The sequence below is a fragment of the Amia ocellicauda genome, chromosome 8 (assembly GCF_036373705.1).
Source record: "Amia ocellicauda isolate fAmiCal2 chromosome 8, fAmiCal2.hap1, whole genome shotgun sequence".
NCBI lineage: Eukaryota > Metazoa > Chordata > Actinopteri > Amiiformes > Amiidae > Amia > Amia ocellicauda.
In genome coordinates this window covers 4,801,790-4,819,132 of record NC_089857.1, presented here as the reverse complement: position 1 = coordinate 4,819,132, position 17,343 = coordinate 4,801,790, and the positions used below count along the sequence as shown (strand labels likewise).

The following is a 17,343-nucleotide window of genomic DNA, read 5'->3' as shown; positions in this document are numbered from 1 at the left end:
CATATTTCTATTGCAATGGTATTTCCATATTGCAAAGTAAATATAAAAAGCTTTATAGCGTGGTGCTAAAATTGAAATAAATCACCAGGGCAATTTTACAGGGGCAGTAGACTGCCGTATTAATGTGGACCAAGGCAAAAACAGCACCGTATACAGCATGACTGGGATACTATTACCATAACATTTGGCTGAAAATAGATTTCCAAAGCTTCGCATGTTCAATGTGACCCTCATTGTTCTCAGTCAAGGCACTCAAGCCAATGACTTTACTGATGGCAGCCTGAAGCATTTCTTTTCACATTAAACTCCCTCTGGATCACATTCATCAAATCTGAAAGCATTGTCAGAATATAGATATATTTCTTCATTCGGAGTAACAGGGGTCAATCTGAAACCAGGAATGGCGCGTCTCCGATTCCAATGCCTTCAGTGCTGGATCCTCATTGCTCTGTGCTGACGCCCCACGTTTTGTTTGTTTGTTTGTTTGTGTCCGTTTTTGACAGTACATTTAGGCAGCACACATGAGAGTTGACAGATTCTGTCAGTCAAGGGATGGCTTCCAATCACAAAGCCACCACAGCTAAATACAGAAAAGCACAGTTACAACACATTTACCACACCATTCACTGTTAGCTCATCACTATGCAACAGTTAAACATTCAAACTTTAGTGCAAAACCCAACTGTGAACACTTGTTTTCACTTCTTCCCAACCACAAGCCATAATGATGTCTGCTGTCACAAACCTGGTAACAAATGCTCCTTACGGCCTTCTTTAACATGACTTCAAAGGGGTTCATCATTTGTTACCGGGCTAGTACCATTCCTCCTGCTACACAACCACGGTTTTTCTGAGCTAGACATATTAAGCAGATGGGAATGCTGATTTACAAGGTTACACTAGAAATCAACATGGAATAAACCTCTTCCTGTACGGGTGTTTTGTTTTCATTTTTTCCCCCCTCAGATGCTCAGAGTATCATGCTGGGGTCCTTTCCCCTGCTCTTTGTAAGACTAAAGCAATGCAGGTATTATAATGTGAGGGGTTCAAAGGATAAACATGTTTACCAAGGCAACAGGAGCTCAGATGTACCTAGAGCAAAAAAAAAAAAGGTCAATAACAACCTCATTCCCTGCCATGTGAAGGGTCAGGAAGCACATTTGTATGCATTTCCTCTCATAACAGGAAAAGCCCAACTGCCTTCCCTTCACAATGGCTTTGCTTCTGCTTCCCGCCTCCTGCCTGCATTCCCCCGGGGTCTCCCGAGAGAAACAAGGATGACAGGCAGCTATTTATCCCAGCACCCTGTCGCATATAACTTCGGGAACACTTGTCTCATTGTTACGGGGCTCAGAAGAGACTAGGAAGCTTTTACGCACACGGCTTGAAGAACTGCAATTGTTTTTATGATCTTTTGATTGCGTCTGCCGTACCAGCTAGTTAATTGAGATCAATGACAACTGCAGCGTTCATTCATTCTTGTATTTTAAATGCATGCACAGACGCTGACTTTCAAGCTTGTTTTATTTCCTCTGTTGTATCTCCAAAACATAAAGTACCATGTTTGTTCCAGTACACATTTCACAATAGACTAAGAATAACATGTCCCCTAAGGTTTTGTATCCTTTTTCTATTTTAATATAAATGTACAAATACTTATGTTTTTAAATGTACGACTCTCCACAATAGAAATCAATAATGCAAGCAAAGATGAGTGTTGGATTTAATTGTTGTATATCTGGGTCTGTGGACAGCCAATTCTTTGTAGTTTTTATATTACAGTATAAACTTTTTTTAAAGTTTCCATTAAACTTGTAGAAATAAAATCTTTTAATCAATGCCAAAAATAAATAAATCTGAGTTACAGCTTAATTCTTGGAAGACTTCATCAAGTAATAAACTTTGGTAGAGACTTTGGCAAAGCTGTAAAACAGAGAAGGTGAATATCCCAGCGATGCGCTCCAGAGAAGCATTCCCCTTAACCGCCAGTCGAAGTAACAAGCAGGAGAAGGTGGGAAACTGGGAAAGAAAGAAGTGCTAAGCTCCCCAAAGGGCCTCATTATTTTCCTGCTGTTAATCTAACTTTAACTGTTTCTCACTCTCTTGCTGTTGATTAAAACTCGCTGCAAATGTTGAGCGCAAAATCATCCGCACGCTTGCAGTGGCTCTCGCTAGCTGCCACACAAACAGAACCGAAATAGAAATAAGTTTTTTTTTTTTTTTTTTTTAAACCAGCAGCGAGCAGCATTAAGGGGTCAGCGCGGCTCAATTAGTCCTTGCTGTCAGTGGCCACTTCACCCTGAGGGCCCTTCCCCTTTACCCTTCCTTAACTTGCCAATTGACGACCAATTGACACAAGCAGATGTGTCGCTGAGCTGCAAAAGACGTTTTGTAAGACTCAATTATCCTCCAACTCTTGGGAACTTTGAAAGGTAATAGTTAAAAATAGCTAAAAAGAACAAAAGTAACACACTTGTACACTTTTGTGTGTGATGCGTTGGCTTTCGGTAATGTTCCTTCCCTTCCACTGCCCATTATAAGGAACGTGTGCTTCTTGGAAATTAGTGATGCATTCATATGGTATAAGAGCCCTTGCGTGTGTCTAAGCTATGAGCCGCGGCGCATTACAGAAACTGCCTGTGTGGCTCGGAGAGGAAATCAACCAATGCGTGCAGTAACAGCCTCTCTGTGTGCTCGGAGGAGTCTGTAGCAGCCTCTGAGGAGAAAACTACTGTTCACATTTGCATGCTGTGTGGGAGGATAGACAACACGATATATAATCTTTTTTTCAACCCCCAACTTTATTGTCCACCTTCTGAAATATATCTTCCTTTCCTCTTGTTTAACTGTGGTTGGCCCACTGTATTTGGACTCTCAGGGCTATTCTGTGAAGAGTGAATCCTCGTGCCTTCTGATTTCAGATAACACAGGAAATGAAGATGACGAATTGTATTCTGATAATTCCTGCCTTTTTTTTTTTCTTCCCCTGGACAAAACTAAATAGGTTATCTGGAAAGATCTGAGCACCACCACATGTAAATAACCGCAGCGTTGAAAATGAAAGGGGGTTTTGGAGCTATTCGGGGGTGAAACAGGAAAGATCTCTACTCTGTGACACTACGTCCCCCAGCACCGGTTCCTGCACTGAGAGCGGGCCTGTGTTTGTCTAAGACCTCTCAAGTGGCAGGAGAACTAAAGTGAGGGATGCAGTGTCTCTGAAAGCAGCCGCTGACAGGATGTGAATTATTATTCTAACAAAGGCGAGCACGACGGCTTCGCAGCACTTCCTGCTCGGATTGTTAAAGAAGCCCACAAATATCCACCAAAGATCACTTCGAGATCCTGCATGCCCTGGTCTGACACGAGAATCTGACGAGACAATAGAGGCATTTCCAGAACATCATCAAACATAATCAGGGTGGACGACGGAATGGGGCATAATCAGAGTTGTATTGCATATGTAAAAATTAGCATATAATTACGAGATCCTGAACAATGCCTTCAGTTATAGCATTGGATTTCTGATGTAAGTGATTTTTTGCAATAAACAGGTCTTTATCATTTTCAGAATTCAGTAGAGATTACATTAAGAGTCTAATACCTACTACTAGACTAGAAAAACATATATAATGCCACGTGGGATTTGCATTGATCTTTCTCAAGTGGCAATAGATTGTAATAAGAGCTCTCTAATCTAAGACTCTTTTTAAAATGTTGCCTTCAAATAAGCAGCTAATGACTTGATTTGGAATTCACAGTTGTGATTCGAAAAATGTGTAAAAACACGTTTAAAAAGATTTTCATTTGATTATAATGACTTCAACCAGATGCATGCTTTCAAAATAACTGTTTGTGAAGTGGACCCCTACAGTTCCACACAATGGTGCACAGCTTGTCTTTACAAACTTCTGCAATTATAAAATAAATTAAGAGTCATTTCTAATTGAGTCAGCAGCAACATAGAGAAACAGTTTCTTTACAGGTTTTCTATCAGAATGCCATTGTTGATTTTACCAAACTACCTCACACATAATTTATCATGTTGTTTATTAATTAGATGTCCATAAATAATAAAGGAAATAAACACATTTTTGTTGAAGAACAAAAAAAAGTGCACTTAAAGAGGAACTGTAAATATGCTTTAACTGATAAATAAAAATGTGAAACCTCTCTGCCTTTTCCCTTATTTGCCAGATGTGTTATTCTTTGTCAATGCCTTTGTTGTATAGTTTATTTGTATTATTTGAATATGAATCTGACACATTTGAGACTCTCCAAGCAAGCTGATGTGAAAATAAAACCCCTTTCAAATAGACACACAGAAGCATTTCCGGATTTGTTTTTTTTTTTAATGGTATTATCTTATACTAAAAAGGTTAAAATAACAGATTTCCTTTTGAAAAAGAAGAAAGGTTTTTAGTTAGCTGAAAAATTTATCACTAGAACAGTTAACTGTGAATCCGGCTCAATAATTCACACTGACTTCCCTGCTCTAATCTGTAAACCAATTAAAACAAATATAGTGGTTTTGTTCTGACAGACTTATTGCGATCTGGTTTGTGCCTAAAGCATTAAGCAACCTGTTGGGACTGAAACGCATACTGTACCTGTCATAAATCGTACTCTCTTCTCTAGTCACAGCCTCGCGGTTTGCTTTCGATGACTTCTCAAATGTACAAAGTGCCGCAACTCTGATTATGTCTGGATCATTCAAAAGCTTCAGACATCCAACGATATTGTCATAGGAGAATGGCAATGTTCAAGTCTAAATAATACATCGTTCTAGTACATTAGTTCTTTACATTTGTATACACACTCTGATTCTCGAGAACCAGTTCTGTTATGCTAAATGTATTATGACCTAATTTACTAAAAGAGGAAAATACTTTTTTTAAATGTTTTTTGTCTTGTTTTCTTCTCTCTTCTTCAAGATTCACCAAACTGAAGTTTTCCTAAAATGTTAATAGCTGCCAGATTGACATTTACATATTTGCATGCCAGATTTCCATCAGATACAAGGCAAAGATTGTTGTTTAACCATTTCACTTAGAGCAAATAACAAATGGACAGCATTGCAGCCTTCAAATGTGGCATAAAAGACATTTTATGAACATGAGGCTCCTCTGTAGATGAAAATGATAGAACAGTGGCTCAATCCTGACCTTGCTTAATGCCTTTCTGCGCCATTCGCTGTGGTATTGTGACACACCCTTTCCTAAGTGCAGAGAGACTCTCCCAAGACTTCTCTTTTCCTTTTTACTTCAGCGATCCCACAGACCAGACCTCTGCAAACTGCGCTCAATAATTCAGAAGGCATGCACTTGAGATTTGCATTTAATGGAGTCCATATTTTTAAAATCTATAATTGACTGAACTTCTGGAGTTTTATAATTAATTGATTTGTTTTAAATCTTACATACAATTGGAAGCCTATGCATATTTCATAAACCTGTTGTAAGGAATAAAAACAGTGTTTTTTAAAAGATGGGCACATTAATACAGAAATTACATCAAGAGTTTCTAGAAAGTTACATGAATGAACTGACCACAATCCAGTCAAAACAAATAAATAAAAACTATTGTGTAGATTATTTTGTTAAACATTTATAAAACTTAAAAATATGAATAACTCCATGAAGATATTGCAATTTTTTTTTTCCTGAATAAAAAAATATATATATGGAGCCAACTTACATGTCTGTATGAAAAATGTTTACTACTTAAACTTGGCAGGAAATTAATTAAAAATAGATTGAAAGAAAACGATGAACCAAATAAAGAAAATTGACTACCCGTAAACCACGAATTACAAAGTTGTTCCCCATCTCATTTTTATTTATAAACAGTATAGTGGCTTCTTGTATAGTGGCAAAGTTTTGATTTGGTCTAGCCCATAGTTATCTTAAACTGCAAAGGTTTGCTCCAATCTGAGAGCAGCAGTTTCATGTTGGCGGAACAGCTGAGGCCCTATTGCATCTTCTCTGGTGTTTGCTTATTTGGAAATGTCTATGAAGTTAAAAGTCTTTACTTGGTTAAAAAACAAAGACATAAAACTGAAACCGGCTGTGTGTCGAGCATCATTTGCCGGCCTCCCTCGAGATTAAAGAATGATGTCATGTGTATGAGCTCATTGTTTCTTAGGAAATCCAACACCTAAGTCTCTAGACAAACCGGCCGATACCTGCAGGAACATCAGGGTCGCCAATACAGCGCCACGAGACAGTCCAACTCTCCTTCCTAGATGAGCCATTTCAAGGATTGCAAGCAAAACCCTCAAAGCATTAGGAGCTGAATAAAATGCTTCTTTTTTTGTGCTACATATTTGTGCCCATATTTACTGTATAATATTCCACTGAGATGATCTCATGTGTGAAGATTGTCGCACAGTGAAGTGTGATGATTCAATGACTGTGCTGTTTCAGAAGTGATCATCTAAAATCCTCCCACAAGGGAAATGCTCCCACAAGAACATCTAATTCCCTTGATGTTGAATGCCAGGATAAAAAAAAAAAAAAAAAGTACTCCACTTACCTGTCTGTTACGTTCATCCATAATCCGCGTGATCTGAATCTTTTTTCTCCCCATAGTCCCCGTCTTTTCTTCTCTCTTGTCCACAAAGTACTGTATGTTTTCTCCTTCCTTTATCTTGAGTATCCTCAAAACCAGTCCTTCTTTTCTTCACTCGTTCCCCTCGATTTACAAAATTCAGCTCTCACTCCTGGAACAGAAGGAAGCAAGCAAAAAAGCTGTTAAGACCCAAAAATGGCAGACCTAATCATTCACAGGCACACGAAATACAAATCTCGTTTGTATTAATAAAGGAGGGCAGGATTGACTTTCTCATAAATAAATATCACCAGTCACCTTTCAATGTAAAGTGTCAGCAAACATGTTGTTACAATGCTTACATTTTTTAGAACCTCCTGAAACCTAAATTAATCTTCTTCATTTTTGTGTCTTTTAATCAGTTTAAAGTCGACGGCTTGAAGATTCAGAGAGCATATTCGAAGATTTAGTCCTCTGTTATACCGCTGGAAAGAATCAGTGTGAAAGTGCAGAAAATATATTGTTAAGCATACTGTATAGAAAACACATCATAAATCCATGCATGTAGTATTCTTTCCCTAGAATGAAAGATTTCTGTCTTAAAGGTATCCAGTACAACAGCCTACTGACTATTTGCTGCGAGAATAAGAAGCAAATCACACACACCTTTTTTTTGTCATCCTGAAGTTGTCGCTATCCGTATTTGACTTACGCCTTTACACACAAATTATATTTAGCTTTATTCTCATCGTGAAATTAATATTGCTGCTACAGATTAATTTAGGCTTTCTTAGGATGCTTATAACTAAATGAAAGAAGCACATGAAAGATTGTGTAAATCTTAGTTTTAATGAACCTATCTGTACCGGTGTGTGTTAAGTAGGCCAGCTAATTCATTTCTGAAGGGAAAACAATGTTGTGTTTTGACAGCAGAGGTGATAACGTCCCTCATTATGCAAATGAATGGCCCATTATTTAAGCTCTGCTAATATACGAGAACTGTCAATGCCTTTGGATCAAAATTTTTCTTCCCTTCTTCCTTTGGAAAGCAGATTTGCTGTGTCTGAGGCAAACGCATAAAAGTGAACGTTGATGCTTTTGACAACATACAACAACTGCTAAGTCTTTCTCCAAAACAAAGGCGCTTTTCAGTCTCAATCAAAAGACATGCTGTGTATTATAAATTATCATGTTTAAGAAAACATAGAACGATTAAAAATAAAATACAACAACACAGATATAACATATTGCACGTGTGGGCAATAATTTCTTCTAATAACAAAACACACAGGAGATTGTAATAATGTGATACCTTTTATTTTGGCAAATAAATAGAGTTGGTTCAGAAATATATTACCTTAGAGATGCTTTAGGTGTCCTATTTAGGCAAATCAGCGCTTCTGAAGGGTTTTTATGATTTCTCAGCGACAACCAGTTAATAAACACATTCTGGTAAGTGCAGGCTAAACTCATGAACCGAAAAAAAAATACTGTATGCAGCGAAAGGGATTTTGAGTGTTTTTTTACCTGTAATATTGTGATAAGTTGTACTAGCTATAGTACCTCAAATTTAACAGTTATGCTTACATTCTGCTTAATTAATCTCGTAATTAGATTTGAATGAATTGTCTCTGTCTTCTCGAATAAAAGCTAAGGGAAATGACTAGTGAGTGTTTTGCCAAAGACTCTCAAAGTATTCCCACATAAATTAAGCAAAATAAGAAATGTGCACTGTAATGAATGTCAAACTCAAGTTCTTAAGTGAAAAATCATTCTTAATACATTATAAAATAGTTGTTTTTATAACTACTACATTGCAAATATCGATGCTGTTCATAGACAACATAAAACATACTCTCAAAGTCAGTACCTTTGATACCTTTCTTTGATTAATTTACCTTTCCATCACGCCTTTTTGTATTTGTTTATTTTGTATCTGCTGCTCTGTGAATTATTTTTCCTGTTGTTTGATGTCCACAATGTCTTTCGGAGAGTGGGAGGGGGGTTTCCTGGAACCAACAGCTTTCGTCAGATCAAACACAAAGACTGCAATACCCAGTCTAGAAGTTATCCTTTTCTTCCTTACAATAGTTTCTTGTTGAATTGCCTTTTGCCTTCAGATTGTTGGCATAATAAAATATGAGAGCTCTGTAGTGTAAGCCCATGACCCCTGAGGTATAATTTCAGAAAGTCGTATTTATTGTCTTTGTTTAGCATTTCGGTACTTTTCCTCAACCGTGCAGAAGCTTCTAATCTCCACTGAAAGTAATGGTGGCACTGCCATAATGCATGACAGCTGGGACAGTTCACTTTTCTCCATTGTGTGCCTTTTGTCTCCTTGTGAACTAAAGGCCCTGTTTGTGGAATTAAATATACAACACATCATTCAAGAGATGTTGTCAAATCACCTCTCAAGCTTGTGTGTGCATTCGGACACATAATTTACACTGACATTTGTGTATTTTCCTAAGTACGGATGATACCCTGCTCATTCAGATGCATTTCCCTTTTTTCTACTGAATTTGAAGTCCTTGTGGCAACTAGTCTTGTTTTTGTATCTTTGAAACTATTTCTAATAGTTTCTCTGGTATGAGTTGGGCGCTTTTGGTTACCTTTGTTTTTTTAGGAATACCCAACATTTGAAATGCTTGTGTATTTGTTTGCTTTGCATCTTAAGATTGTCCAATTCAGAAAAAATACTGTGTGTAATACAACTATACAAATTACACAATGTGTTGTTATTTTACTTTTTAATAATGCAGTGCTTTTCAAAATATTTCAGGAATGTGATTTTCAAATGTATTACGCAACATATTCCTTTTTCTTTAAAGTAAATACGTTTCTTTTTCACTGCACGTATGTGACCAACACTGGGCTAAATGCAGTACTTTAATTTTGTCTCCCATAACCAAAATGATTTTGGATAATGATACTACATACAAATATTCCAATGCCAAGAGATTTGTAAGATGAATAATGAAATTGCTTTCACGTTAAATATATATATATTTTTTGACACAACCGTTCAAGTTGTTTTCAACAGTTTAATTTATTAGGTTTCTTTAAAAAGATGTAAAAGTCCTATCACTTAGCACAACATCTATTAATATTTTATTTATTGCTACTGCATTTACAGCTGTAGGTGTAGTCACCACAGAGAATAAAGTGCCGTACGATGCATAATTAATGTACTCCAACTGACAAAATTAAGTAAACTATAACCACTCACTTTAGCTCCATATCAAATCACAATCAAATGCTATGTATCAATAACTGTACCTCAAATCTTGTAAGGCAGCCACACATTCCCCCTCTGCAGCCCAGAGAATTCCTCCATTAATGTCACTTCTGCACACAATGCCAACATATTCCTACAACACCTTACATAACAGTAAGCCGATGTCCTGAACATTTAATCCCAGATTTGGCTCTCACTCCATGCCGCTGAGGTGAAATGCTACTTAACCCAATGCGTATGATCTTTCCCACATTATGACACAGGATTCCTTAAAACATACAAATTCCTTATGATCAACTGTAGCACAACTAACTAATTAAGAGTATAAATTTTTAATAAAACTAATCTAATCAAATTAGCTTATACAGGGACCCTGCACCGATGCAATATGGAAAACAGTATACATTTAGAACATAATAAAAGTAAATTAATAAAATCTGTAAAACAACATCAATATATTCATTATTCTTATATAAAATAAGGTTTGCTGGAAAACTAAAAACATACCAGGATGGAACTTGTTTGTTGAGTTGTCTGGGCTGTGTACAGGAAATAAAGGATCTAGACCCCAGCACATGCAGGAGTCAGAAGAGGCTAACTGGCTTTCCCTGAAGCAGTAAGCCAATACACTAATCCACCACAAATGCATATGGAAGAAATTTGTTTTTCTCTTTCTTTGAGCTCAACCTGATGGCACTATCAGCTTACTGCGGCACACTCGTGTATAAGCTGCTGTCACCAGGATGGCTGGAAGGTCAGGAAGGGTGGCTATTAGATGTGGTTTGCTGCTTTAGAGATCAGGATCTCGCACATGAATGAGACGCAGAGAAGAGGACAAGAGCTTTGCAAGCGGCCAAAAAAAGCGTGCTTGCGTCCCTCCCACCTGTTCATCAAATCTTTAATTTCTTTCCATAACAGGAAAAATAAATAACTAAATATATATGTACACACAAGCGCCACCTCTCAGATCTAATGATGTAGTGTACCGCTGTCTCGCATTTTAACAGCCCTGGAACCAAAGAAATGCTGTGAAGGGTCAACACACATTTGTGGTGTATCTTTTTTTGGGTGTTTTCTAAATTAGTCTTCTCTCACTTGCTATGTTTTTCTTCATTCTTAAACAAATACTAAGTTCATGTGAAGTTAGCTTAACGTTTAGCTCTTGGGAAAAAAGAACGAATGAAACAAATGAAAGAGGAAAACAAAATTGAGGTTGCTTGCCGTAAACCCAAACTTTTAAAAAGAAAAAAGAAAAAAGGTTTCCGATTTTGCCCGGGTTTCAGTTCTTCCTTTCTGCTTGTGCATATGAATCACAATATGCGTTTATAACTAAGGAAGAAGAATGATAGATATTTTTCAGTTGTAGTTTTTTTATTATTACATGACATTAAGCTAAGGGCCTTGTTTGCATACAGTTAATTTATCATGATGATGCTGCCTTTCTTTCAGCTATTAGCACAGACAGCAGGATCTCAAATCTCGTCCCACCTTCTTTTTTTATTTTATTTTATTTTTTAAATGCTTTTTCAGTAACCGTTACAAATTCTGGAGCTTAACCTTAATGTATCAGAAGATGATTGATTACACCAAGATTTGTGATGTTTTTCCTAGAACTTTACTGGGTCATTACTGCTACTGCATGCCTTTTTCTTTTACACATCTGCAATGCATTTAGTAATAACATACATTTGAAAAAAGGCAGTATCCTCTATCCTCATAGGAAATGCGGTTATAAGGATTTGAAATAACATATTACAGTACAGTAAGTAAACCTTTTAGGAGGTGTACGATACATTAAATAAACTCTCACTCTTTTTAAATACTCTCATTTCCTTGAAGAAAAAAGAAAACAACCCATTTAACAGTTTATTTAGGATCCGAACAATCTGAATATGGATGGCGATTCTACGTGTACGATTCCGCACATACGTCTTCCGATGTAATCCTGAAACACTTTGAAAACTGTAATTTATATAGTTACAGGTTTCTTTAATGTCACTTATTTTTCTTTTGCAGCACAGCTGTTTATCTTGGGGAATTTGTGGAAGTGCAGAAAAGAACAGCATCGCACCGAGCATGTGTCAGCTTCTCGAACGCCTAATGTCATTACAGTCAGTGGATCTTAACTTCCAGCTTTTACGCTGCCTGCCTAAGTAAGATACTGACGGTGACGAATAGCTAGGAACCATGTGTCCTATGCATGTCCATGTGACACAGGAAAAGTGACCTAAAACCTCTTAACCTATGATCTTAACTCTTTGTAGTTAATGTAGGTTTTCAGATGATTCTCTCTAAATATAGGGATAATGCAATACAGAGTTAAGCACCTGAAAGAAAATGCATCGCTGTACTAAATGTGAAACAACCATTCGAAGACTAACCATATGCCTGCCTCCTTATATTCAAATCACCCGGTACTTTTTCTCTTTCTCGTTTTGAACACATACATTAAAAATAGCAAGAAGAAAGGTGTACGAAATATTTTCCTGCCATGTACCTTTATCCAATAAATCATAAAAAAAATAAACAAACAAATAATTGAAAAAAACACAAGAGTCCTTACTAAGCAAAAGAGGAACTTTCAATTGGCATAGTTCTGAGGACTCTGCAGTTTTTGGCAGTGCTGACAGACTGATGATTTGACTCCAAAGTAGGAAGCGAGTCCACTGGACAACAGCTTCAGAGCTCCCTGCAGCCCCTTTACCCCCCATCAGCTTAGCGCAGGCTGACAGAATGGCAGGAAACATGCACAGAGTGGTCACGGAAGGATGTGACATCAGAAACCACAAACAATAAAAGGTGTAAAGGTGCTTCCTTCCCTAAACTGTTCCAGAAAGTGCAAAATGGGAACCAAAACTCCCCCACTTCCTTCTCCCCAAGCAAAAACTGTCTGAATCTGCTCCTGCTACTATGATCCACAAACTGTCTTCTTCTGATAAATGTCAATCAGGGGCCACCAGAAAAAACTATTGTATGAGACATACATTTCACATGAATCCCTGTAAACACTAATTTAACTTTCTATTTATCAATCCATCAATCAATCAACAAATACACATCTGTATTAGTCTTAGCCTTGTCCTCCATAAAGGTTTATTTCTGCTACTAGCAACTTGCTCCTTATCTATGACTGCTGATGGCTTATATTTTTTTTGTGTAATGCAAAATAAGTTGATTTAAAATGAGTGCCGCATTGAAAGTAGGTGCTTTAATAAAGAGATTTTAAACATACATGGAATGACACACAAAATAAACCAAAAAATAAGTGGATCTGTTTCACTGTTTTTGTAAATGTTTCAGCACAGAGGAATGTCCCAACACTGTGCAAAGACAAAGTGTGTGCGCTGCAGAGAGCTCCCAAATGTAAGCCTGACGAATTCAAATGGTTTCATTTGTGCCTTTGCTCTTGTAACTGTAACATATTTGCATGTAACTGTGAAACTCCTTGACATGAGATGCACAGCGAGATGTTCTTTAATTTTCTGTGCAAAAAACATTCCCGGTTATAAAGACTGAAGACTTCTTTATCACGAAGCCTGTTTACTGCAGCAAATTTCCCTTAGTATAACCGAAGACGTTATGACTGAATGTGTGAAATTATGGATGAACTGGATTTCTGTTGCACTAAATTCTGTGAATAGCTCTTTTGAGGTCCTATGGTAGATTAAAGCATTAGGAAAAAAGCAAGTTTTTATTTATGCATTACAGGGCGCTCTTTCAGAAGCTGAACTGGGATGCTTTTACTCGCTTCTCCTCTGATCGACAGCAAAACTGGTTAAATAATTCTGAAAGGGATCACTTGCTTAAATTGCTTATGTATTTTTCAAAAGTGCATTCCTTTCAACTTACACTAGTCTTCATAGCACATAAAAACAGAAAGAGGGCACTCTGCCTTAAAACTTGTGTAGGTTGCAGGCTTTTCATTACTTGTGTCTTAGTCATCTTTTCAAATTTCAATCCAAAACCCCAAACTTTGATTTTTTTTTTTTTTTTAACATTTCTCATTGTAATCCTATTTAATAAGATATGCAATGCCCCGGATATGTACATTTAAACAATTAGTTCTGCCTATAAAACAGAAATTGTTAATATATATATATATATATATATATATATATATATAAAATAATACATAGATTGAAACACCTCAATGTAGTCTAGTAGTTTCACACATTTTCCTTCAATAGGTTAATTTTACACCTACGTAAAATCAGCTATACCCAACTGAATGCATGAATGAAATGTTAAAGTTCCCATGTTAAAGTTTGCACATTAAATTAATTTATTAAAACAGCAATACTCTCAAATTTAATTTTAAAGATAATGCTGCCGGATCTAATTACATCTCTCAATAGAGCCACAGACAGAGATATGTCGCCTTCACTTCTTTAAAGAATGAGAAAACTCGTTAAAACTTATGCTTTAAAAAAAAAGAAAAAAAAAAGAAAACTATCTTCGTTTTATGCACTGGGAGAGCTCTGAAGTGATGTTACCACCGCTTTTGTCTGGTTGGAGACAGCTGCAGGTCTGTAGAGCAGTGGCAACAAGGGAAATGTATCACTCAGAGCAGTAATGGTGACAGCTGAGATCCCCTCTCTTTCCATTCCCCTCTCAGAATTTCCCAAGGACAAAAGGAGATGAAACATAATGTCAACTGATCTGGAGAAAAAGCGTTTGAATCCAGCTGTAACACTAACAGAGCTACCTAATATACTGTCTGTTTGCAATATATTTTGATGCAATGACCTTCTGCCCACGACCCATTGTTTTACACAATTATTGTTTCATCGCAACGCTGAGACATCTACCGTGCATGTTCTTCTGGGCATGGTTTGACTCAAGAAGGGACTTAACCATCTAATTCTTTAAGTCCAGAACACAGAAGACCACAGCTTCACAGCGTGTACATGTGATGAAATGCTATCTGCTTAAGGAGGCTTAAAAACACATGGCTGAAGAGAAAATGGCTTGAAAGAAGGTTACTGAACTGTACAAGTGGGCCAACGGTCTCTGAAACATAAAGGCACATGTAGTCACAGGGAAACCAAAGCAAAGAACTGATGGATGAGCCTCAAATGTTGAAAATGAATAATCCTAACATATTTTCAGGGAATTAAAAGTGAAGCATTAAAACAAATAAATGCCTAAAGAAGGGTTATCACATCAGAATTATTTGCAATACACTTTTTGACATAACATTCACACAAAACGCTGACTCCAGCCCTAGGAACAATAGGCAATTTTCACCTTGTATCTGCAGGCCACGCATTAATCAAACATGGGATACCGCAACAAATCTACGGTGCCGCCGCTAATCACCATCAATTGCACCTTCTCCCCAGCTCTGTCGCCTGACAGGCTGACATCACCCCTGGTGTCCTGAAGGGACTTTCTTCTGCAAGTCTGGGGGTGTTTACCGCAGAGGTAAACCCATGTGCTGTCTGTTAGCGCGTGTGAAACCACTATCTCTCATCACAGCCTGCCTACTCGAGCCCAGGTGTAACCACTGCGCAGAAATGCACAGCAGGACTCCGAAATCGTCTGCACAACCTCGGCGGGAGTGTGAGTGTCTATCTTTGACCCTGCGAAGTCACACTGCGATCATGGGCAAATGAAGAACATGCACCATTTCAGGAAATACCCAGTCGACTTTCTAGACACAGATACAAAATTAAATACAAATAAATATAATTAAAAAACACGTCTTAAAACTAAAACCTTTCAAAGCAGTTTATCACCATTTTCATCTCATGCCCGAGTCGCAAAGACTTCATAAGACAAAATAACATTCACCTAATTATGTTATCTGACTGAAACTGACAATGCTCCGTAATGTTTGGAATGTTCACCCAGAGCTTAATCTAGAACAAAAGAGGTTTGGAGGCTGAGTTGTATGGTTAGATGATCCTCCGATTAGTTCATCTCACTTTTCCAGCATCCTAATCAGCCTAATTAAAGCTTTGTTCATTTTTAAATCTCAGATGACAATTTGTTTAACTGTACCCCGCAGCGGTCCTGTGAAAAAGAGAATTAAATTTGATCTTCTGACAGCAATTATTAAATGTTCCCTACTGGCCCCAATTAGGCCTCAAGGCTTACAGACCTCACAAATTCAAGTTCCTTTATTTATTTTTTATTTTTTCGTGGCACCCAATTTTGCAAAGCATCCCACATAATTGTTTCATATGAATTCGACTTAATAAAACAATTGCGTGTTAAACTTTTACCGTGTTTTTTTTCAGCCCTCAGAGGGAAGATGGCCAAAAGCACATAAGAGGAAGTATGCTGAATTGGTTTCTGTAATCGAGCAGCAGTTTCGGAGAATGTAGAACAAATTTTGCTTCATTCGCGTTTTATTGTTACTTCTATCTATTTATCATTTCGTGAGAAAAGGCTAACTTTTTTAAACGAAAGTAAGCATTAGTTTGTTTTTAAATCTTATATTGGAATCTTCATGAAATGTGCCTTTATTGTATTTCTTAACTAAAGTATATATTTCCTATAGATATGTGTTGGTATTTCTCTCCACCCAATTCACATCAAAAGTACTAAGCTTCAAACATGTACTAGTAGACCAGAACATATTGATTTAACCTTTTTAACCTTAATTTCTGCTCCAATTTTTCCACATATGTTCACTAGTGGAAGGGTTCCCATGCCATCTTCCACAGCCTCATCAATAAATCAGGCAGGTGCGCAAAGATCCCTAGTCCAGCAACAACGTGCAGAGTTACAGGCAAGAGCAGAATTAAAAATGACCCCATGGGGCTGCAGTAGTTTCTGTTCACATCTGGCTCCTTTTACACAAACAGCTCCAGCTTGAGCAACACAGAGATCCCTTGGTAGAGTTTTGAAGAACAAATGGGACAAATATTCCAAACGCTGTTTCGCTAATAAATACTGTACTAAGCTCAGAAACCATAAAAAAATAATGGCTGCTAAAAAACATTTAGAAAATGAATAAATACAAAACAAATGGCTGGACATGCACATGTCAGAAATAATATATTGCTAGTTTAACACTATTTATTCCTCATCTGTATATTAAACAGCTGTGATTATTCCATGATATTGGCTAGCCCACAAAATGTCAGCCAAAGTCTTTAACAAATTAGTCTTTTATAGGAATTTTCAAAACAGGCCGAGTAACCGAAGATCCTTTATATGGTAGTGTTGCTTAACATCAAAATCCAAATGGTTTAGATTCTGTATTAAAAAAAATATATAAATTATTATAAGATTATAAAAAAGGCCACATTTTAGAAAATGACGGAAATCCACCACTGATACGCTCCTCAAATCAAGCTGAAATCTTTTCAGCGTAACAAGAAAAGTTAGTAAGCTTGAAGGTTGGGGCTCCAATCAAATTTTCCTGACCTACTAACTTTTTCTGTTGACATAACCAAGAACATACCGTATCTTCAAAGAGCTGATAGAAACGTAAACTTATACTACCTGCCTATCATTAACTTAATTTGCTGCATAAACGGTTTGTGCAAGGTTAAAAAACGTTTTGTTGGTTTTACAAGTAGAAATTAACAGTGCAACATTTGGCGGAT

The 17,343-nt window shown here is 37.1% G+C and overlaps 1 protein-coding gene across 7 annotated transcripts in view; it reads right to left on the bottom strand.

The window, feature by feature from the left end:
- The window catches only part of LOC136755355 (myocyte-specific enhancer factor 2C), an 82,861-nt gene that overhangs the window by 39,050 nt on the left and 26,468 nt on the right, over positions 1-17,343 (bottom strand). For all 7 annotated transcript variants that reach the window (XM_066711875.1, XM_066711874.1, XM_066711876.1 and 4 more), the window contains one exon: positions 6,532-6,718. In XM_066711875.1, coding sequence (XP_066567972.1) covers positions 6,532-6,585 — 54 coding nt within the window. In that variant the 5' untranslated portion in view covers positions 6,586-6,718. The remainder of the gene's footprint in view (positions 1-6,531; positions 6,719-17,343) is intronic.